General features: G+C 43.4%; 1 protein-coding gene across 2 annotated transcripts in view; it reads left to right on the forward strand.

Moving 5' to 3' along the window:
• Positions 1-801: 801 nt before the first annotated feature.
• Positions 802-22,609, forward strand: part of coq2 (coenzyme Q2 4-hydroxybenzoate polyprenyltransferase) — a 43,623-nt gene continuing 21,815 nt past the window's right edge. Inside the window, exons 1-4 of one of the 2 annotated variants that reach the window (XM_041188154.1) lie at positions 802-1,430; positions 2,227-2,393; positions 11,791-11,912; positions 14,781-14,866. In XM_041188154.1, coding sequence (XP_041044088.1) covers positions 1,202-1,430; positions 2,227-2,393; positions 11,791-11,912; positions 14,781-14,866 — 604 coding nt within the window. In that variant the 5' untranslated portion in view covers positions 802-1,201. Of the gene's footprint in view, positions 1,431-1,462; positions 1,797-2,226; positions 2,394-11,790; positions 11,913-14,780; positions 14,867-22,609 lie in introns of those variants that run through there. The other variant, XM_041188162.1, reaches the window with a different exon arrangement.

Genomic DNA, 22,609 nt, shown 5'->3' on the forward strand with positions numbered 1-22,609 from the left:
TAATGCTTGCACTGATCCAATCAGCAGATTGAGAGAAAAAGGGAGATAAATGTTTCAAGCTAGCATAGAAGCATTGGGACGGGAGCAAAAGAGAAACATGTGGCTCAGAAGAGGACCACTTCGGTTAGCTTATTCCAGTACTTGTGGGAGCCCTTGCCACTATATCACCGTAATGCCAAGAGTATTTTTAAAAAGTCTATGGGACAGCAAACGCAGCATCTATGCAGTCAGCAGCAGTCTTTCCAGAATTAAAGAGAGGTTCCCTAATTTGCACTCTAATGGCATTACTTCACTACAGAAACCTGAAAGCCTGGTAGAAAAATGTAGGGTTGAGGAAAGAAGCAGAAAGGGGGGCCCACATGAAAATTTCTTGCAAAAAACAGACACTCCTTTTTTCTGTGACATCTTTTGGTTATCTCCACCTATTACTGGCTTCTTGTCCCAAACCACACCCCCCCCCCCCCCCTCACTTAAACCAGTTTATATTTCACCCCTTTCCTATTTTTACTTAGTTCTGTTGAAGGGTCACGAGGACTCGAAACGTCAACTGTGCTCTTCTCCACTGATGCTGCCAGACCTGCTGAGTTTTTCCAGGTATTTCTGTTTCTGTTTTGGATTTCCAGCATCCGCAGTTCTTTGCTTTTACATTAGGATAGTTGAGCTATTAAACTGTCGGGACAGAGAGTGTATAATGAAAAACCAGGCTTGACCAGGCAAAACTAGGACGAATAGTCACCACATACTTGGGACTATTCATCCTGCCATCTCTCCTTCTACAAAAACTACATTATGTTAGTCCAGTTACTCCATTGCATCTGCTGTTATGATGCCACCTCCATTTTTCTCATTCTCCCACCATGATAGACTAAACTCTTGACCAATCGTACTAATTTCCCCCGTCTCGTAGCCATCACAGGTTCCCTCTTTTCTTGAACTACCAGCCTCCACATTCACCAAATCGCCTTCCATCATTTCCAGCTCCTCCAACATAATCCCACAAGCCTCCAACTCTTTCTCAAAACCTTTATTGCACTGGCTCAGTACTCGCACTTTATTCGGTAGGTTCCAAAATCGCGCATGCTCTTTCGTTCACGAAGGGCAGTCTGACGTTGGCCCTAACAACAGAAACTCGGATCTTCCACAGCCGCTCCCTCCCCAGCCTGACGTGCCGTCGCGAGAAGAGTGGAGGGAGCCGCGCGAGATGTCGCTGTTGTTGCTGAGGCCGACCTCGCGTCGCTTGTTGACCGCGCTCGTGGCGCCGAGGAGCTGCTGGCTAAAGGCCGCACTGACAGCGCCGGCTCGCCATGTCCGGGCGCTGTCGAGTGGGGACTTCAGGTGTAGCAGCGGCCTATCGGCAGCGGGACTGGTGGAATCGGCGCCGCTGGCGGTGCAGCCTTACCTTAAACTGATGCGACTGGACAAACCCATTGGTAAATCAACCAGAATACCTGGGGGCGGGTGGGGTTGGAGACGGTGTTTGTCTGCTGGCCGCATCACGTGCTGGAGTGGATCCTGAGGCTGGCATCTGTCAATCAGCGACTCCGACGTTTCGAGTCCTTCTGTTGAAGAGTCATGAGGACCCGAAACGTCAACTTTGTTCTTCTCGACCGATGCTGCCAGACCTGCTGAGTTTTTCCAGGTATTTCTGTTTTTGTTTTGGATTTCCAGCATCCGCAGTTTTTTGTTTTTATTTTTGTTTTTAAATCAGCGACTCTCTGAACTGATGTTAGGGAATCCCAGTCTGCACGTTGCTGCTTGTAGATTTCTTGGAAAATCCCTATTAATAATAGACGGGAGTAAGTGCAAATTTTGTCAAATCACTTGCAAGTCCATAGTCCAAGTGATGTCCAATTTTATTAGCGCTTCCGCGAGTTATTCCAAGTCAATAAATTGTTGAAAATATAAAATCTTGCAGAAATGGGGCAAAGTGTTTGTAGTGGATATACACAGGGTAGTCAGCATCTGTAAAGAGAAAGGACATGATTAATTTTGGGCATGTACCTTTCATTAAACTAGGTTTTCTGGTAATTCAATTCTCTATTTTTGAACAATTCTAAGGCATTTTGTGCATTCAGACTGGTTTTGTACAACCAATTTCCTAGTTCATACCTTACACCAATGCATGACTTGTTGTAACAGTAAACATATTTTCTTTTCTCCTTTCTCCAATCTGACAGCAAGGTGCTGGCACACAAAGGTTTAATCTGTTACAATTTAATGTTTCAGGGACTTGGCTGTTGTATTTGCCTTGCACCTGGAGCATCAGTTTAGCATCAGAACCAGGCTGTCTTCCAGATCTGTCCATGCTTGCACTTTTTGGAACCGGGGCAATACTGATGAGAGGAGCTGGGTGTACAATCAATGACATGTGGGATAAAGACATTGACAGAAAGGTAACTTTCCCCACTGGGACACGTTCTTATGTCAATTATTTATTTCTCTAGAAGTGGCATTAATGAGAATTTTCGATTTAGTATAGGATCCCTCATTTTTCACACTACATGTTAACCTAGTAATCTTTCAATTTAAAGGGTGTAGGAGATCTTGGGAATTGCTGACTAGACTCCCACATTCTACCCTGTATAAACTTGAGGTCATCCAAAACTTTGCTACCCCCATCTTAAACTTGCCCCAAGTCCTGTTCCTCTAACACCCCTCTGCTTGATGACCTATGTTGACTCCCTTGTTTTCAAATTCCACCTTGTGCGTGCCACTAATCTCCTCTAGCCCCACAGCCATCTGAAATTTCTGCACTCCTCTAATTCTGGCCTCTTATGCATCCCAATTCTAATTGCTCTGCTGTTGGTGGCCACGCCTTGAATTGCCTAGGATCCAAGCTCTGGAATACCCCCCCCCCCAAACTTCTCCACCTCTCTACCTTGCTTTCTTCCTTTAAAACTTTTTAAAACCTATCTCTTTGACTAAGCAAAAACAAATATACCTGGAAAAACTCAGCAGGTCTGACAGCATCTGTGGAGAGGGATACAGTTGACGTTTCAAGTCCTTATGACCCTTCATCAGAACTAACACATATAGAAATGAGATGAAATATATGCTGGTAGAAGGGGGTGGGACAGGAGAGCTTGATAAAGGGCGCATTTGTTCTGATGATGCCACTTTCCAAAACAATTCGTCTGACATGTCTTCCTTCTTCCTTAACCAAGGTTTTCCACCCACGGTGGTTGACAGGGCCCTCAAACGTGTCCGGCCCATCTCCGCATCCACCCTCCCACCTTCCTCTCCCTCCCAGGACCATGATAAGGTCCCCCTTTTCCTCACTTATCACCCCACCAGCCTCCGCGTTCAAAGGATCATCCTCCATCATTTCCACCAACTCCAGCATGATGCCACAACCAAACACATCTCCCCCCCCACCCCCGGTGGCTTTCTGCAGGGATCGTTCCCTCCGGGACACCCTGGTCAACTCCTCCATCACCCCCTACACCTCAAACCCTTCCCACGGCACCTTCTCATGCAATCGCAGAAAGTGCAAAACCTGCCCCTTTACTTCCCCCCTCTTCACCATATACTCCTTTCAAGTGAAGCAGCACTTCACTTGCACTTCCTTCAATTTAGTCTACTGCATTCGTTGCTCCCAGTTCGGTCTCCTCTACATTGGAGAGACCAAACGCAGACTGGTGACCACTTTGCGGAACATCTTCGGTCTGTCCACAAGCATGACCCAGACCTCCCTGTCGCTTGCCATTTCAACACTCCACCCTGCTCTCATGCCCACATGTCTGTCCTTGGCCTGCTGCAATGTTCCAGCGAAGCTCAACACAAACTGGAGGAACAGCACCTCATCTTCTGACTAGGCACTTTGCAGCCTTCCAGACTTAATATTGAGTTCAATAATTTCAGATCATGAACTCTCTCCTCCATCCGCACCCCCTTTTTGATCCCCCCTTTTCCAATAATTTATAATTTTTTATATGCTATATTTTTTTCTTTTCCCTCCTATTTTTAAATTTATTTTGATCTATTGTTTCATCTCCACCTTTTAGCCCATTTAGACCCCCTCCCCCGCACTAGGGCCATCTGCCACTAGCTTGCTTCCTTTAATGTCCCCATTAGCACATCTTTTAGATAATATCACCACCGTCAACACCCCTTTGTCCTTTTGTCTATGACATCTTTGGCCGTCTCTTCTTAGCCTCCACCTATCACTGGCCCTCTGTTGAGCTCTGCTGTCCCACCCCCTTCTACCAGCGTATATTTCATCTCATTTCTATATGTCTTAGTTCTGATGAAGGGTCATACGGACTCGAAACGTCAACTGTGTCCCTCTCCGCAGATGCTGTCAGACCTGCTGAATTTTTCCAGGTATTTTTGTTTTTGTTCTAGATTACCAGCATCCGCAGTATTTTGCTTTTATCTCTTTGACTAACCATTTGGTCATTTGACCTTTTTGTGGTTCGGTATCATACTTTGCTTTATTACGCTCCTGTGAAATGCTTGGGACATTTTATTACATTAAAGATGCTATATAAATATAAGTTGTTGGCATTGTAAACAAACATCATAAATTGTTTCTACATTATAATAGGTAACCAATTTAAGCAAATTGAACATTAGAAAATTAGTTAGGCATAATGTAGGCATTCTGAGGGCTTGAACCTTAATGCCCCAAAACAGGTGGGATTGAGATCATGTCAGAGGGTAAAATGCAATCAAATCCAGATTAGGAGCCCAACCAGCCTCATACCTGCCCACTTCTAGTTTTAAGGGAAATGAGATGAGGGGGTGGGTGATCAATCTGCTCATGGGGTGCAGCTACTGAGCATACTCAGTCTTTTTTTAAAAACAAACTACTGCTTCACCATTTCTCTCCCACTCATTGTTTACCCTCCCACTTGCCATTGACCCTCCTGACTTGTCACTTCCCTTCCTTGACTCTTGTGCTCATCACTTCCTTCCACAACTCTTTCTGACCCTCCCACTCACTGCTTCCTGCCACGACTCTCCCTGACCCTTCTGCTTACCGCTGCACAAGACCACTTGGTGGGCTGTCAGTTTGACTGCCCTAATTTAAATATTAAATCGAGGCTGCATGCCTTAATTTTAACAATCATTCATTTTTTTTAAACCACAGGCAGCCAGGTTTCCCAAGCCTTGGGAAACTTGGCAGCTTACAGCTAAGAGGAACTGAATCCATGAAGAAATGCCTTTACAGCATTGGTAAGGGCCAGGAGGAACAACAACAGCAATGTGTATTTCACTAGCACCTTTAACATAATAAAATATCCCCCGCTTCATTGGAGTGTTATAAAGCAAAATTTGATAGCCACGTTAGGAGATATTGGGGCAGATGACCAAAAACTTGGTTAAAAAGGCAGGTTTTAAGGAGTGATTTAAAGGAGGAAAGGGAGGTGAAGAGGTTTAGGGAGGGAATTTCAGAGCTTAGAGGCTTGGTAGCTGAAGATGTGGCCAGCAAGAGGCCAGAGTTAGAGGAGCGCAGGTATCTCTGATAGCTGTGGGCTGAAGGAGGTTGGGAAGGGGCGAGGCCATGGATATTTGAAAACAAAGTTGAAAATTTTAAAATTGAGGTGTTGTTTAGCTGGGGCCAGTGCAGATCATCAAGCACAGCTGATATATGAACACAATTTGGTCCAAGTAAGAACAGGGATAGCAGAGCTTAGTCAAGTCTAGAGGGACGAATGCAGCAGATGAGCTGAGGTATAGAGCAGAGATGGGCAATGTAATGGGGGTGGAAATATGCAGTATAAGTGATGGTATGGATATGTGGTCGGAAGCTCATCTTGGGTTAAGTATGACATCAAGGTGGTGAATTGTCTGGTCCAGCCTCAGAAACAATGGCTTTGGTCTTTCCAATATTTAATTGGAGGAAATTTCTGCTCATCCAATACTGGATGTTGGACAATTTAGAGACAGTGGGAAGGGGTGAGATAGGTGGTGGCGAGTTTGAGCTGGATGTCGTGAGCCTACATGCCTGTGCTAAGCTGTGGTTTTTGATCTATGTTGCTGAGGGGGCAATGTGTAGATGAGAAATAAAAAAGGGGGATAAGGATAGATCCACAGGGGGACACTAGCAGTAACAGTGAGATTAAGAAAAGAAAACATTGCTTCCCCCAGTAACCGAGCCCCTCTGATGTGTCTGCTCCCTGGAGCCATTGTAGCACCAACCCTTTCGACCCCTCCCCTCCCCACTGTAAATAGGGAACCCCTGCGATCCTTCTCAACCCCCCAATACACCAACCTGCTCACATTGGCTAAGGCCTTGTGAAGCAGGATTCCCACCCGAAGGGCTTCCAACCTGTCAATCAGGCTGCCTTTGGGAAGCAATCCACAGAAAACAATTAAAAGCAATCTTGCAGTTAAATTCTACGGGACATTTTGGAGGTCTGTTCCTCCAAGTTTCATGACCTCTCAACAGCCTCCCTGGCCCCAGCACAGAGCTTGCCTTCAGGGCAAAACCCAGGAAATAGTCCTTACTTGGTGGGAGGACCTTTGAGTCAGTGCATTAAAATGTTGTGTGGAATCTGTACCACTTACATTTTTCTAATATATGAGCCACCAACTATTTCCTTAAACCCCTCCCCCCACATATTCACATCAGCACCAAGTGCAAGGAGTTCATTGGTCTCTTGAACTCACATTTGCATAACTCCTTTAATGTTGAAAAACATCCCTAGGCACTTCAAAGAAAGACTTGCATTTAGTAAAAAACTGGACATCCCAAAGTGCTTTACAGCCAATTAAGTATTTTTTCTTGGCAGTGCAGTAATGTAATGTAGGGACTGCAGCAGCTAATCTGCACACAGCAAGCTCCTACGGACAAGCCAGCAGTGTGACCAGATAAAATCTGCTTTTTGTGATGTTGATTGATGGATAATTATCCCCTGTTCTTCCAAGTTGTGTCGTGGAATCTTTTACATCCTCCCGAACAGGCAGATGACACCACAATTTCATGTCCCATCTGAAAGATGGCACCTCTGACAGTGCAGCACCCCCTCAAGCAGTGTACTGGAGTATCAGCCTAGATTTTTGTCAAGCTCTAGAGTGAAACTTAAACCCAGAACCTTGTGACTCAGAGCAGTGTTACCAACTGAGTATGGCTAACTCAAAATTTTCATTCCCATACCGAGAGTCAAACCTGTGCCACCTGGGTGAACCTTAACCACTGGTTGTGGTAATTGGCCAAAAGCTTGGTCAAAGTGTAGATTTTAAGGAGTGCCTTTTTTTTATTCATTTCATGGGATGTGGGCTTCACTGACTGGGCCAGCATTTATGCCCACCCCTTGTTGCCCTTGAGTAGGTGGTGGTGAGCTGCCTTCTTGAACTACTGCATTCCATATGGTGTAGGTACACCCACAGTACTGTTAGGAAGGGAGTTCCAGGATTTTGACCCAGCGACAGTGAAGGAACGGCAATATAGTTCCAAGTCAGGATGGTGAGTGGCTTGGAGGGGAACTTCCAGGTGATGGTGTTTTCATCGATCTGCTGCCCTTGCCCTTCTATATGGTAGTGGTCGTGGGTTTGGAAGGTGCTGTCGAAGGAGTCTTGGTGAATTCCTGCAGTGCATCTTGTAGATGGTATGCACTGCTGCTTCTGTGAGTCAGTGGTGGAGGGTTTGAATGTTTATGGATGTGGTGCCAATCAAGTGGGCTGCTTGGTCCTGGACAGTGTCAAGCTTCTTGAGTGTTGTGGGAGCTGCAGTCATCCAGGCAAGTAGGGAGTATTCCATCACGCTCCTGACTTGTGCCTTGTAGATGGTGGACAGGCTTTGGGGAGTCAGGAGGTGAGTTACTCATCACATGATTCCTACCCTCTGACCTGCTTTTGTAGCCACAGTCCAGTTCAGTTTCTGGTCAATGGTAACCCCCGGGGTGTTGAAGTGGGGATTCAGTGATGGTGATGCCATTGAACATCAAGAGGTGATGGTTAGATTCTCTCTTGTTGGAGATGGTCTTTGGCTGACATTTGTGTGGTGTGAATGTTAATTGCCACTTGTCAGCCCAAGCCTGGATATTGTGTAGGTCTTGCTGCATTTAGACATGGACTGCTGCAGCATCTGAGGATTTGCTAATGGTGCTGAACATTGTGCAATCATCAGTGAACATCCCCACTTCTGACCTTATGATGGAAGGAAGGTCATTGGTGAAGCAGCTGAAGATGGTTGGGCCTAGGACACTACCCTGAGGAACTCCTGCAGTGAAGTCCTGGAGCTGAGGTGACTGACCTCCAACAACCATAACCATCTTCCTTTGTGCTAGATATGACTCCAACCAGCTGAGAGTTTCCCCCATGATCTCTCATTGACTCCAGCTTTGTTCGGGCTCCCTGATGCCACACTTGGTCAAATGCTACCTTGATGTCGAGGGCAGTCACACTCACCTCAGAAGTTCAGCTCTTTTGTCCATGTTTGAACCAAGGCTGTAATGAGTTCAGGAGCTGAGTGGCCCTGACAGAACCCAAACTGGGTTGTTGCTATGCAAGTGCTGCTTGATAGCACTGTTGATGACCCGTGCCATTACTTTACTGATGATGGGGAGTAGACTGATGGGGCGGTAATTGGCTGGGTTGGATTTGTCCCGCTTTTTTGTACAGGACATACCTGGGCAATTTTCCACGTAGCCGGGTAGATGCCAGTGTTGTAACTGTATTGAAACAGCTTGGCTAGGGGCGTGGCAAGTTCTGGAACAGAAGTCTTCAGCACTATTGCTGGAATGTTATCAGGGCCCAGAGTCTTTGCAATATCCAGTGCCTTCAGCCAGTTCTTGATAACACGTGGAGTGCATCAAATTGGTTGAAGACTGGTATCTGTGATGTTAAGGACCTCTGGAGGAGGCTGAGATGGGTCATTCCCTTGGCACTTCTGGCTGAAGATTGTAGCAAATCAGCCTTATCTTCTGCGCTGATGTGCTGGGCGCCTTTATCATTGAGGATGGGGATGTTTGTGGAGCCACCGCCTCCATTGAGTTATTTAATTGTCATCCACCATTCACAACTCAATGTGGCAGGACCGCAGAGCTTAGAGCTGACCCGTTGGTCGTGGGATTGCTTAGCCCTGTCTATCACTTGCTGCTTCTTTTGTTTGGCACACAAGTAGTTCTGTGTTATAGCTTCACCAGGTTGACAACTCATTTTACGCTATGCCTGTTGCTGTTCCTGGTATGCCCTCCTGTACTCTTCATTGAGCCAGGGTTGATCCCCTAGCTTGATGGTAATTGTAGAGTTGGCGATATGCCGTGCCATGAGGTTATAGATTATGTTTGAGTACAATGCTACTGCTGATGGCCCACAGCGCCTCCTGGATATCTAGTCTTGAGTTGCTAGATCTGTTCAAAATCTTCCCCATTTAGCAAAATGGTAGTGCCACACAACACGATGGAGTGTTTCCTCAATGTGAAGGTGAGATTTCATCTCCACAAGGACTGTGTGGTGGTCACTTCTACCGATACTGTCATGGACAGATGCATTTGCGGCAGGCAGGTTGGTGAGAATGAAGTCGTAAAGGAGGAAGAGCGGTAGAGAGGTTTAGGGAGGGAATTCTAGAGTTTAGGACCTTGCTAACTGAAGTCATGATTACCAGTGGTGGAGTGATTTAATATCGGATGTCCAGAGGCTAGAATTTGAGGTGTGCAGAAACTTTGGAGAGTTATAGGGTGGCGATTACCAGGTTAGGGAGGGGCAGAGGCCATAGACGGATTTGAAAACAAGGGTGAGAATTTTAAAATCTTAGAGTTGCAAAACTGAAGTTAGTTTAAGACATTGGTTTTTGACCCACATTTCTTGCCCTCGTAATGAATGTGAAATTCTACCATGTTATGAGCACTATTGCCAAGAGGATCCTTTATGTTGAGGCCATTAATTAATCCTGTCTCATTACATGTTACCAGCTCAAATATACCCTGCTCCATGGTTGATTTCAGAATATTCTTCTAACAAACGGTCCTGAATACACTCTTTAAACTCATCCTCCTGGATCTCTTTGTCAATTTGATTTGTCCAATGTATATGAAGTTTAAAATCTCCCATGATTATTACTGTACCTTTCTTAGCTCCCATTATTTCTTGGATTTATACATAATCCCACACTGTAGCTACTGTTAGGTGCGACCTGTAAACTACTCACCAGTGACTTCCTTTCTTGCTATTTCTCACCTGCACCAAAACTGATTCTACATCTTGATCTTCCAAGCTAAAATAAATTCTCACCACTATACTGATCTCATCCTTTATTGACAGAGCTACCCCACCTCCTTTTCCTTTCTTCCTGTCCTTCTGAAATATTAAATACCCTTGAATATTCAGGTCCCAGCCTTGGTCACCATGTATCCATGAGCTGGATTTTACATCCCCCCCCCCTCCCCACTGAGTCAGTTAGCCTTGTTAGTAAGTCTGTTGACCAAGATGATAGCTGCCCTTGCTGTAGTACGGTTGTTGTGGGCAGGCTGTTTTCTGTGGCCTAGACAAACAGCAATAAGAGAGGGGGCACAGCTCATTCAAGGGTTGGGGGTGGGGCGTCAGTGCCTGTGTGCATTGGGGGCACTGCTAGGACTGCCAGAGCTGCTGTCACTTTGGCCAACATTTCTCAAGGATGGACTTCACCCACTGCGGGGCAGAAGTCCCATTGTTACCTTGTTTAGCCCAGCTAAGTGTGTTATGGCTGAAGGGTGGCCTCTTTCCGGTGGGTTGGTTGTTGGCTGCCTTTCCTTCCAGGAGGGCGTGCAGTCTCCCCACATACCTATGTATTTGGCTTTAAGTTTAAGTTCCTTGTTTTGAAATCTGGTTATGTTGCTCAAATTGAATATGGAATTCAATTGTTTTATGATCGCTTTTCCAAGAGGATCTTTTACTATGAGATTACTAATTAACTATGCCTCATTGCACAAAACTAGCTTAAAATCATTTTGCTACTAGTTCATGCCACAATGTTCTCTGAAGCTGTTGCAAAAGCATTCTAGAAACTCATCTTCCAAACTGCCTTTGCCCATTTGATTTGTCTAGTCTAAATGAAGATTTAAGTCCTCCATGATTATTTTATTACAAGCTTCAATTATTTCATAGAATTATTACAGCACAGAAGGAGGTCATTCAGCCCATCGTGTCTGCACCAGCTAGAGAGCTGGTTAGAGAACCAATTCACTTAACGCCATCCTCCCACCTTCTCCCCGTAACCCTGCACATTCTTCCTTTTTAGCTAACTATTGCTTCAATTGAACCTGCCTCCATCACACTCTCAGGCAGTGCATTCCAGACCTTAACCACTCGCTGTGTGAAAAATTTATTCTCATGTCACTTTTACTTTTATCAATTACTTTAAATCTGTGCCCTCTTGTTCTCGGTCTTTTCACGAATGGGAACAGTTTCTCACTATCTACCCTGTCCAGACTCCTCATGATTTCTTGCTAGATGCTTTGTCTAATGGTACATCTACTATTAGGTGAACCTATAACTACTACCACCAGTGTTTTACAATCCTTGTTATTCCTAATCTCCCCCCATACTGATTCTACTTCCTGATCTTCTGAGCCCCTTTCTTACTACTGCGGGGGTTGGGAGGGTTGTGCAAAAAGCTAGAATCAGAAACAAAGAATTTGAGGTGGAGGGATGTTATTGTAGGGTGGAGAAAGGGAGTTGCTTTCTCTCCTGAATTCCATGGCTGCTGCTTGACCTGCTGAGTATTCCCTGCATTTTCTGTTTTTGGTGTTTAAGTGAGTGTTGACTACTGTAATCTTAATATCTGCTTTAATTCCTGTGCTCTCTTTAAAATCTCATCTCAAGGATCCTTGTTAATTGTCATGTCTTTCTCTGACTCTGGAATAGGTTGCAAGATCTGAAAATCGGCCCATAGCTGCTGGAGAAGTCAGTCGCTTTCAGGCCCTGGTGTTTTTGGGCGGTCAGCTGAGTTTGGCACTTGCTGTTCTCTTATGCTTAAATTATTACAGGCAAGTGAAGCTAACGTCTGTGGAATACGAGAAATGTTGACACATATTTTGATAGTCTGATGGTGTTAGAGAATTACACAAACTGTTTTTCTACAAAAGCAAAATACTGTGGATGCTGGAAATCTGAAGTAAAAACAGAAAATGCTGGAAATGATCAGCATATTTGGCAGTATCTGTGGGGAGAGAAATGGAGTCAAATCTTTCAGGTCTGTGGCTTTACTTGTGATGAAAAGTCACAGAACTGAAATGTTGGCTGGGTTATTTTGGAGACGGCAGGGGTCCTGGGGCCAAAAGCAGGCGGGGAATACCGGGTCAGCAGGTAGCAGGACCTGGGATCGTGTTTTATTCATCGCAGCCAATTAAGTGGCTGTTGCCAGCGCTAATTAAGGATGGCACCCTGCTCTGAAGAGCTGCTGGACAGTCAGAGGGAGCAGTGGCCACTGCTAGGGTTACACTTGGAGGACAAAGGTGCATCTAGGACATCTGCCCTTGAAGTAAGATAACTGGGGTTCGGATACACTGAAGCTGGTCAGGCAGGCCCTGGTTTGGGGGAGGGTGCTGCCACTGTTGTCGGGGAGCCTCTTCGTTGACAAAGAGTGGCCAATTAGGAGGCTACCCACCTTCCGAGCCCAATCGGAGGCCACCAGTTTACTTGGCAGTCTCCCCACCATTCATTCATGGAATGTGGGCATTGCTGGCTAGGCCAGCATTTATTGGTCATCCTTAATTGCTCTTGAGAAGGTTGTGGTGAGCTGCCTTTTTGAATTGCTGCCGTCCATATGGTGTAGGTACACCCACAGTGCTGTTGAGCAGAGGGTTCCAGGATTTTGCTCCAGCAACAGTGAAGGGATGGCAATGTATTTCCAAGTCCAGATCGTGAGTGGCTTGGAAGGGAACTTCCAGGTGGCTGTGTTCCCATGTATCAGCTGCCCTTGTCCTTCTACATGGTAGTGGTCGTGGATTTGGAAAGTGCTGTCGAAGGAGGCTTGGTAAATTCCTGCATCTTGTAGATGATACACACTGCTGCTACTGTGTGTCGGTGGTGGAGGGAGTGAATGTTTGTGAATGTGGTGCCAATCAAGTGGGCTGCTTTGTCTTGGACGGTGTCAAGCTTCTTGAGTGTTATTGGAGCTGCACTCATCCAGGCAAGTGTGGTGTATTCCATCACACTCCTGACTTGTGCCTTGTAGATGGTGGATGGCCAGCCCGGCCTGCTGTCAAAATGTTCACGAAGGCGGGAGGTGGCTTATTTAGTCAGTTAAGTGGCTCATTTGCGCTTGAGCCATCTGCCACGCCTTCCCGCCTCCGGGGCCCGTCCCCAGGGACCCCATAAAATTCCGACCATTAAATCTGTTCCTTTCTTCATTGGTGCTGCATGACATGTTGAGTATTTCCAGCGTTTTCTGTTTTTATTACTATTTTTCAATCGTTTTTAGCTAATATGTGCTGTAGTGGGGCTTCTTTCTAGGAGAACAGCAGATGTACAAACTCATTTGTTAGCAAATTAGATCGCAAATTTAGGAGTGAGAAAATATTTAACCAAGTGTAACTTGCATGTTGCAGTGTGGGGCTTGAGACTTATTTTCCTCCTTACTCTTCAAATTGTCTCAGTTTAAATAGCTGTCCTTGGAACATAACATTGTAAATAAATAAATTCTAAGATTGTCCCTTTAAAAGGCCTGAAGAGGGCAGTATCTCCCTGTTAACAACAGTAATGTTTAATTTTGGTACTGACAGCTTTACTTATTTTACAATATGTAGAGTCATCACACAAACAAGGAATTAGTTATTTAATTTTAATTTCAGAATATAGCCTGAAGGAGCCCTAGTAACTGAAGTCAATAGGGATCTCTTCTGTGGCTGGAGTAATATCTAGCACAGGGAAGGTTGGTTGTGCTGTTGGGGCCAATCATCCCAGACTCAGGACATTGCTGCACATGTTTCTCAGCTATTCATATTCAGTCCTTGGATATAGAAGCTGTTGGCTTTTATTGCCCATTAGTTGCTGTTCAGAAGACAGTAGTGATCCTTCTTCTTGAACCACTATGTATGGTGAAAGTGCTCCCATAGCCTGTGAGTTGAGGAGTTCACTGCAACAGCAATGAAGGAACAGTGATTATATATCTGAGTCAAGATGATATGCGACTTGGAGGTTTTTATCTCAAGTACATGATTCTTTTGTCCTCTAGGTGGTGGAAGTTATGGATTTGGGAGGTGCTGAAAGAGGAGCCTTTGAGTTTTTGTAGTGCTTCGTGTTTTAGACACTGCAGCCAGTTTTGAAGGGGATGGGTATTTAGGCTGGTGAATTAAGTACTGATCAAGCAAAGTAATCGACTTTCTACAACTGAATTTACATCTACTTTAATTAAATCATGGACTTGAACAATACAACTATGTAAATAGAGTGCATCAATTTCTGTTCTGAAAGCTTAAAATCACTTGCAGTATAATGTGACGTAAAGAGAACTAACATTTTATAAAACCTATTGGAAAAGACTTGTGTGGAAAAAGGAGCATTTGCTATTCGTGTACCAACTTAAGTGCTTTGGATTTGAATAATTTCATCTACTTTGGACTTTGTTGTTTTTAATGTTAGCCAAGATAAATAATGCATTAAACTTAATCTGTGCAGCACCAAAAACTTAATGGGGCAGAATTTTTCCATGGGTTCCTTGATCTGCCACAACTTTGGCAGAAAGCCTGGAGAAATGCCACAAACAGCCCCAGAAAGATTAATGTGAAAGTGAGTCTTCTTTCCATAAATACAATCTAAAAGCTGTTAGTAAAAAAACAGTATAAATTCAGTTGGCTTTAGTAATCTTATACTTTGCTAAATAATATGGGATGCCCATTTCTTTCTATTGACAGCATTGTGCTCGGAGCTGCATCGCTGGGACTGGTGGTCATTTACCCCCTGATGAAGAGACTAACGTACTGGCCACAATTAATTCTGGGTGTGTAAAGTCTTCGTGATTTCTTAGTAGCTTATCTTCCAGGAAATAAGTAACTCTTTAAAAACCACAGCTGTAGATAAATTGTCGGAAATAGAGATAATGCTTTTTTTAATTTAAAAAAAATAAAGTTCACCTATTATTCAATTTCCGAATTATATGTTGTGTTTTAAAGTGAATAGCTTTATGAAGTCCCAAGCAATTTAAAAATTCAATAAACTGAGATTGATATTTAATTCATTATTCTGCAACTCCAGGATTTACTTTACGTACCAAGGTGAAGACAGATCCATATTCCTTCACTGGAAGCCACTTTGTGAATGATCTGCTTTGTATGTCAGTGAGACTAGGGGACCTGACATTCAAAACCCAGTTTCTATCAAGCTGCCATGGCGTGATTTAGCTTGTGACCTTTCCCACGGTAGAAGAATAAACAATTGCAAATACAAGGACATAGAATGATAGTATCTTTAAATTCAAAGCACTTCCTTCTCCAGAAGAATTCATTTATGTGGTTTTACTGGAGCTGCACCAAGTGTTTAACTTATTAATGATAAAGAATTACAGCTATATCAGTAAGTGGGTGAACTTTTTCAACACCCATGTGTGATGTCAAATTTCCTTATCCAAATGTGTTTCGTGGACTTTTATGACCTAAATTAACTTTGTAATTTATGATCAACGAAGGAGTTTTATTTGACTTTCCATAGTCTGTCTCAATGGAAAACCTTTGAAGTATTTGTAGTAGAGATACATGGAAGCATGTTCTATGTTTTAGACTCCCTTGTTAAGTCCAAATTGAATTCCAAATCTATCATCTAACCTAAAAGTAAAGGTGTCAACTGTATTACAGAATTAAAATTTTTTTCTAAATTTAATAAAATTAAAGACTCCAAAAGAAAAAAGTATAATTTTATGTTGAGAATGTGACATGCAGTTGAGTCTCATTCTGCTTTGTTTTAGTTGAATTATAACAGCATACTTTAAAGTATAAACACACAAAGGGTAATTTTCTGATTTTGAGCTACTAGTGTGGAGCCTTGATGACTGACAATTTATATTGGAATTTTGGGCAGACATTGTACATTCTTTCTGACCATTTAAATTAATCTGCCTGTTAGTCAAATGATACTGCTGGTGCTGAGTGGCCAAACGTTCTGAATAGTGACATTCCTGAGCCTATCTGTCTGATTCTTTACACCAAAGCACCAAGCGAGTTCGGTTTCAGTCGCTCCCCATCACCAAGCACAGTTTACAGAATGCATTAAACAGTGCAGAGTTTAAGGTTCCCAGGCTTTCCGTTAGCTGGAGATGACATCCTATAGGAGCTCGTTCAAGCAACTTGCCAAAGCTAGAGACATTTATAAAACGCTAGGAAAATACATGTGACCCAAAGCATGTCAACCAAGACTCAACTTAGGCAATATCAGCATCCCTTCAGGATCCCTGGGTCTCAACTTAATTCCTTTTTTTGTCCCTGTAAGAAACATAATAGGAGCAGGAGTAGACCCTCCGGCTCCTCAAACCGACCCCGCCATTCAATAAGATCGTGGCTGATCTGCCCCAGGCCTCAACTCCTCTTTCATGTCAGCTCTTCATAGCCCTCAACTCCCCGATATTTCAAAAAACTATCTACCTCCTCTTTAAGTACTATCAGTGATCTCGCCTCCTCAACTCTCTGGGGTAGAGAATTCCAGACATTCACCACCCTCTGAGGGAAGAAATTCCTACGCCTCTCAGTTTTAAATGAGTGTCCCCTTATTCTGTAACTATGTCCCCTAGTTCGAGATTCCCCCACAAATGGAAGCATCTTCTCAACATCTACCCTGTCAAGCCCCCTCAGAATCTTGTACGTTTCAATAAGATCACCCCTCATTCTTCTAAACTCTAATGAATGATGGCCTAATCTGTTTAGCTGTTCTTGATAAGTCAATCCCTTCATCCCAGAAATCAGCCTAGTGAATCTCTTTTTTGAACTGCCTCCAATGCCAGTACATCCTTTCTTAAATACGAGGACCAAAACTGTACACAGTACTCCAGGTGCGGCCTCACCAACACCCTGTATAGTTGCAACAAGACTTCCCTATTTTTAAACTGCAACCCCTAGCAATACAGGCCAAATTTCCATTTGCCACTTTAATTACTTGCTGCACCTGCATGCTAACTTTTTGTTTCATGCACAAGAACACCCAGATTCCTCTGTGCTGCACTTTTTTGGAGTCTCCCTCCATTTAAATAATAGTCTGCCTTTTGATTCTTCCCTCCAAAGTGCATGACCTCACAGTTTCCTACATTAAACTCCATCTGCCAAGTTTTTGCCCATTCACTCAACCTGTCTGTATCCCCTTGCAAATTCCTTATGTCCTCATCACAACGTGCCCTCCCTCCTATTTTTGTATCATAAGCAAATTTGAATACATTACACCCTGCCCCCTCCTCCAAGTCATTAATATAAGTAGTAAATAATTGAGACTCTAGGACTGATCCTTGTGCCACTCCACTAGTAACGTCTTTCCAACCTGAAAAAGATCCAGTAATCCTGAGTCTGCCTTCTCTGTATTAACCAATCCTCAATCCATACTAATACATTACCCCCAATACCGTGAACTCTTATCTTGTGCAATAACCTATTATGTGGCACCTTATCGAATGCCTTCTGGAAATCCAAATACACTACATCAACCGGTTCCCCTTTATCAACTCTGCTTGTTATATGCTCAAAGAACTCTAGCAAATTTTCAAACATGATTTCCCTTTCACAAAACCATGTTGACTCTGTTTGATTGCGTTAAGCTTTTCTAAATGTCCTGCTATTTCTTCCTTAATAATGGACTGTAGCATTTTCCCAATGACAATATTAGGTTGACTGGCCTATAGTTTCCTACTTTTTGTCTCCCTCCCTTCTTCTACAGGGGCATCACAGTAGCGGTTTTCCAATCCACTGGGACCCTCCTGGAATCCAGTGAGTTCTGGAATATTTCGACCAATGTCTCCAATATCTCTGCCGCCACTTCCTTTAAAATCCTTGGATGCAGGCCATCAGGTCCTGGCGACTTGTCTACTCTTAGTCCCATTAGCTTCTCGAATACTTTCTCCCTCATGATAGAGGCTGTTAAAAGATTTTTCCTCCCATTAGCTCCTTGCTTATCTGATATCTTTGGAATGTTTATAGTGTCCTCCACCATGAAGAATGCAAACTATTGATTTAAATTGCCTGCCGTTTACCTGTTCCCCGTTATCAATTTTCCAGTCGCATCTTCCAAGGTACCCATGCTCACTTTAGCCACTCTCTTTTTATATACCCATAGAAGCTCTTGCTGTTTTTATATTTCTTGACAATTTACTTTCATAATCAATTTTCTCCCTCTTTATTAGCTTTTTAGTCATCTGCTGGTTCCTAAAAAAAAAAAATTCCCAATCCTCTGGCCTACCACTAATTTTCACCGCTTTGTATGCCTTAGTTTTTGATTGGATACTCTCCTTGACCATCTTTGTTAACCACAGGCGGTTCATCCTTCTCATAGAGTCCTTCTTTTTGACCGGGATAAATCTTTGCTGAGCATTATGAAATATCTGCTTAAATGTCTGCCACTGCTCATCCACTGACCTTCCCCTTAGTCTATTTTCCCAGCCCACTTCAGACAAATGTTCCTTACCTCTGTAATTGCCCTTATTTAAGTTGAGGATATTGGTTTGAGATCAGAGTTACTCGACCTCAAACTGAATTTGATATTCCACCATGTTGTGATTGCTACCCCCTAGAGGATCCTTAACAATGAGATCTCTTTTTAATCCTACCTCATTACACATTACTAGATCTAAAATAGCTTGTTCCAGGGTAGGTTCTGCAAAGTATTGCTTTAAGAAACAATCCCTGATGCACTCTACAAATTCATCTTCCATATTACCCCTGCCAATCTGATTTGCCCAGTCAGTATGCAGATTAAAATCACCCATGACAATTGTAGCACCCTTCTCACAGGCCTCCATTATTTCCCGATTTATACTTTGCCCTACGGTGAAGCAACTCTTCGGGAACCTATAGACGACTCCCACCCGTGACTTCTTCCCCTTCCTATTCCTTTTTTCCACCCAAACTGATCCCACGTCATGATCTATTGCACCTATATCACTACTCACTGCCACACTGATACCTTCCTTTATTAACAAAGCTACCCTGCCTCCTTTTCCTTTTTGCCTATTTTTCCGCAACATTGAATACTCTTGAATATTGAGTTCCCAGTCTTGGTCAGCCTGCAACCACGTCTTTGTAATAGCTATCAAGTCATATCCGTCTATTTCTATTTGTGCTGTCAACTCATCTATCTTGTTATAAATGTTGCGTGCATTCAGGTAAAGAGCCTTAAGCTTTGACTTTTTACCATTATTACTCATTCTGGTTCTAATTTCTGCTGCACTCTTCTGCTTATATTTTCTGCCCCTTCCTGTCACGCTTTGTTATCATTCACCTCTTCAATACGCTGCACCTCTGCTCTCTCGATTTTTGATTTTTTAAACTTCCCTTCAATTGAACTGTGACCCACCCCACACTAATTAATTTGGGAATTCCGCTAGTAAACAAAATATCCATTCTAGGCAATCAATGAGACTGCAGGAATGCAGCTGCTCCTTTCTCCTTTGCCTACTCGGTAGCTCCTTGATAGTGCACTCCTAATGACAGCAGGGCCACTGGATCAATTGTTCCACATAGGGTGGGGCACAGTTCAGTAGACAGTGGAAAATTGTTGTCCTTTGTGTGGCTTTTTTAAGCTTTCTGTTGCTTTTCCCTAGAAGCCCCAGATATATGGATGTTTCAGGTTGTGACCTTCCGTCAGAATCCAAGACAAACGTTTTTTAAAATTTGTTCACAGGATTTGGGTGCATTTGGCTAGGCCAGCATTTGATGCACATCCCTAATTGCCTTTCAGAAGGTGGTGGTCAGCCATCTGTAAGGTCGTCAAGCTAAAACATTAACCACCCTTTCATCTCTTGGATGTAGTCTGATTAGCTGAGTATTTCCAACTTTAATAACATTTTATGTTTGAAGACTTCAGACTGGCTAGTAACTTGTCAGTCGCTCTCCTATAGATCATTTACAGCATAGACTGGAAGGCTGGCTGTAAGCAGTTGGCCAGAAGGACCCCAACTTGAGCACCAGGAGCAGGAAGCCCCACATGCAGTATCTTGGACAAAAAAAAAATTCCATACAAGTGTGGCATTTATCATCAATAATATCCTCTCTGGTAACAGTTTCTTGGAGGTAGGAAGAACTCTGTATGTACTTCACATATATTTGGATGTCTTGCTTATCCGATTATGTTTGGTGAAATCACTGGAGGAAGCAGTTCGCATTATATGGCCTCGGCTCAAATCCTGAGAAATGTCGGTCATTTCAAAATCATTTCCAGAAGCATTTAAGCCATAGGATTTCTATAAATGCCCTTTATGCTGTTTTTCTGGGATTTCAATTTTATTTTTTGCCAAAGTTACAATGAATGATCGGAAATCCTCTCCCTAGAGAAGTTAGTCTCACAGTGTGACTACCTTCTGCTAGATTTTAAACAGGGTGTTGCAGGGTGGTGTGAGGGTGGAGTAGAGATTTGTAAAACCTTTTCTTAAGCAAATAGGGATTTCTTTTCCAGGCTTTGTAAGAGTAATAAAACAATAGTGAGCCAACATCTTGTTTTGCATCACTCCCGATTTTTAGTTTCTAACATTTATTTTACTCAAGATTCAAGATTCTCAAACCTCCAGTACATCAACACAGCGTGCCACAGAATTGTCTACTTTAAGGCATAATAAAAATTTAAATTGCTATTTATAGGTGAGTTTAATCTACGTATAGACTGGGCAAACCAAATTAGCAATAATTCTGTGGCAGACAAATTCCTGGAGTGTGGACGAGGTGGTATTTTTTAGACCAATACGTCGAACCAACTAGGAAACAGGCTACCTTAGGTTTGGTATTGTGCAATGAGAAGGGGTGGGTTAATTAATAACCTCGTTGTGCAGGGTCCTTTAGGGAACAGTGACCATAACACAAGAATTCTTCATTAGGATGGAAATTGAAGTAGTCCAATCCCAGACTATGGTCCTAAATCTAAATAAAACTACGAAGGTATGAGGCATGAGTTAGCTAAGCTAGATTGGGGAACTTCTTTAAAAAGCATGATGGTGGATAGGCAATGGATAATATTTAAGGAACGAATGTATGCATTGCAATGGTTATACATTCCTTTCTGGTACAAAAAACAACAGGAGAAGCGGCCCAAACATGGCTTAAAAAATAAATTAAGGATAGTATCAGATCCAAAGAGGAGTCATATAAAGTTGCTAGAAAAAGTAGCAAGCCTGAGGATTGGGAGCAGTTTAGAATTCAGCAAAGGAGGACCAAGAGATTGATTAAGAGTGGAAAAATAGAGTATGAGCATAAACTTGCAAGGAACATAAAAATAGACTGCAAAAGCTTCTATAAGTACGTAAAAAGAAAAAGATTAGATAAGACAAATGTAGGCCCCTTACAGTCTGAAACGGGAGTCTAGTGAAAAGGAGGAATTGAAAGAAATTAGCATTACTAAAAAAAATACTGCTGGAGACATTAATGGGACTGAAAGCCGATAAATCCCCAGGGCCTGATGGTCTATATCCCAGGGTACTAGAGGTGACCATGGAAATAGTGGATGCATTGGTTGTCATCTTCCAAAATTCATAGATTCTGAAACAGCTCCGTCACATTGGTGGGTGACAAATGTAACTTCACTATTTAAACAGGAGGGAGGGAGAAAACGGAATTACAGACCAGTTAGCCTAACATCAGTAGTAGGGAAAACGCTAGAGTCTATTATAAAGCATTTGATAATAGGACACTTAGAAAACATCAAAGGAATTAGAAAAAGTCAACATGGATTTTTGAAAAGGAAATCGTTGCCAAAATTATCCCCCTGTCGTGGGGGAAGAGCGGGAACGGGCACTAGCGGTTGGGTTCCTAATTGGCGCCCCCAGTTGGGGGCACACTGCCATTTTATGTGGGTGGGCCAATTAAGGCCCACCCAGCGTGACGCCTACCAGGAAGTGCTATGTGCTTTCTGTGCGGTGGGTGGGGGAATGGGATTCCCTCAGCTGGGAGTGTGCTCTTTCATGTATGCGCGCGAAATAGTGCACAGATCTCCCTGATGCTATGTACTGCCTCAGGGAGATCGGCTCAGATTTTCAACTTTTAATAAAGGAGTTTAAAAATTTTCCCTGCCATGTCCCATCGTGTGACACTGCCATGTAAGTTGGGACATATCCATAATTTTTATTTAAACCTTTCATTAAAATTTAAATACCCTGCTGAAACCCCATCCCACCAGTGGATGAGGTTTCATGAATTTTCACCAGCTTGCTGGTTTCTTGGCCTGCCCACCAACCTCAAGGTTGGACAGACAGGTCCATTATTTGACCTGAATTGGTTTTCTAATGGCCTTAATAGGCCGTTGACAGGTCGGTGGGCGTGCATCCGACTAGGCTGCACCCCCGCCGACCTGAAAATGGAAATGACGTGGGGGATGTCGGGAGTTCCACCCGATGTCACCCTGTGTCATTTTATATGTTGGCAAGCTCAGGTTATGGGGTAGGCCATTTGGAACTGAGATGAGGAGAAACTTCTTCACTCGGCGGGTGGTGAACCTGTGAAATTCTCTCCCACAGAAGGCTGTGGAGGCCAAATCACAATATATTTAACAAGGAATTAGGTAGATTTCTAGA

Source organism: Carcharodon carcharias, chromosome 1 (assembly GCF_017639515.1).
Source record: "Carcharodon carcharias isolate sCarCar2 chromosome 1, sCarCar2.pri, whole genome shotgun sequence".
Lineage (NCBI taxonomy): Eukaryota > Metazoa > Chordata > Chondrichthyes > Lamniformes > Lamnidae > Carcharodon > Carcharodon carcharias.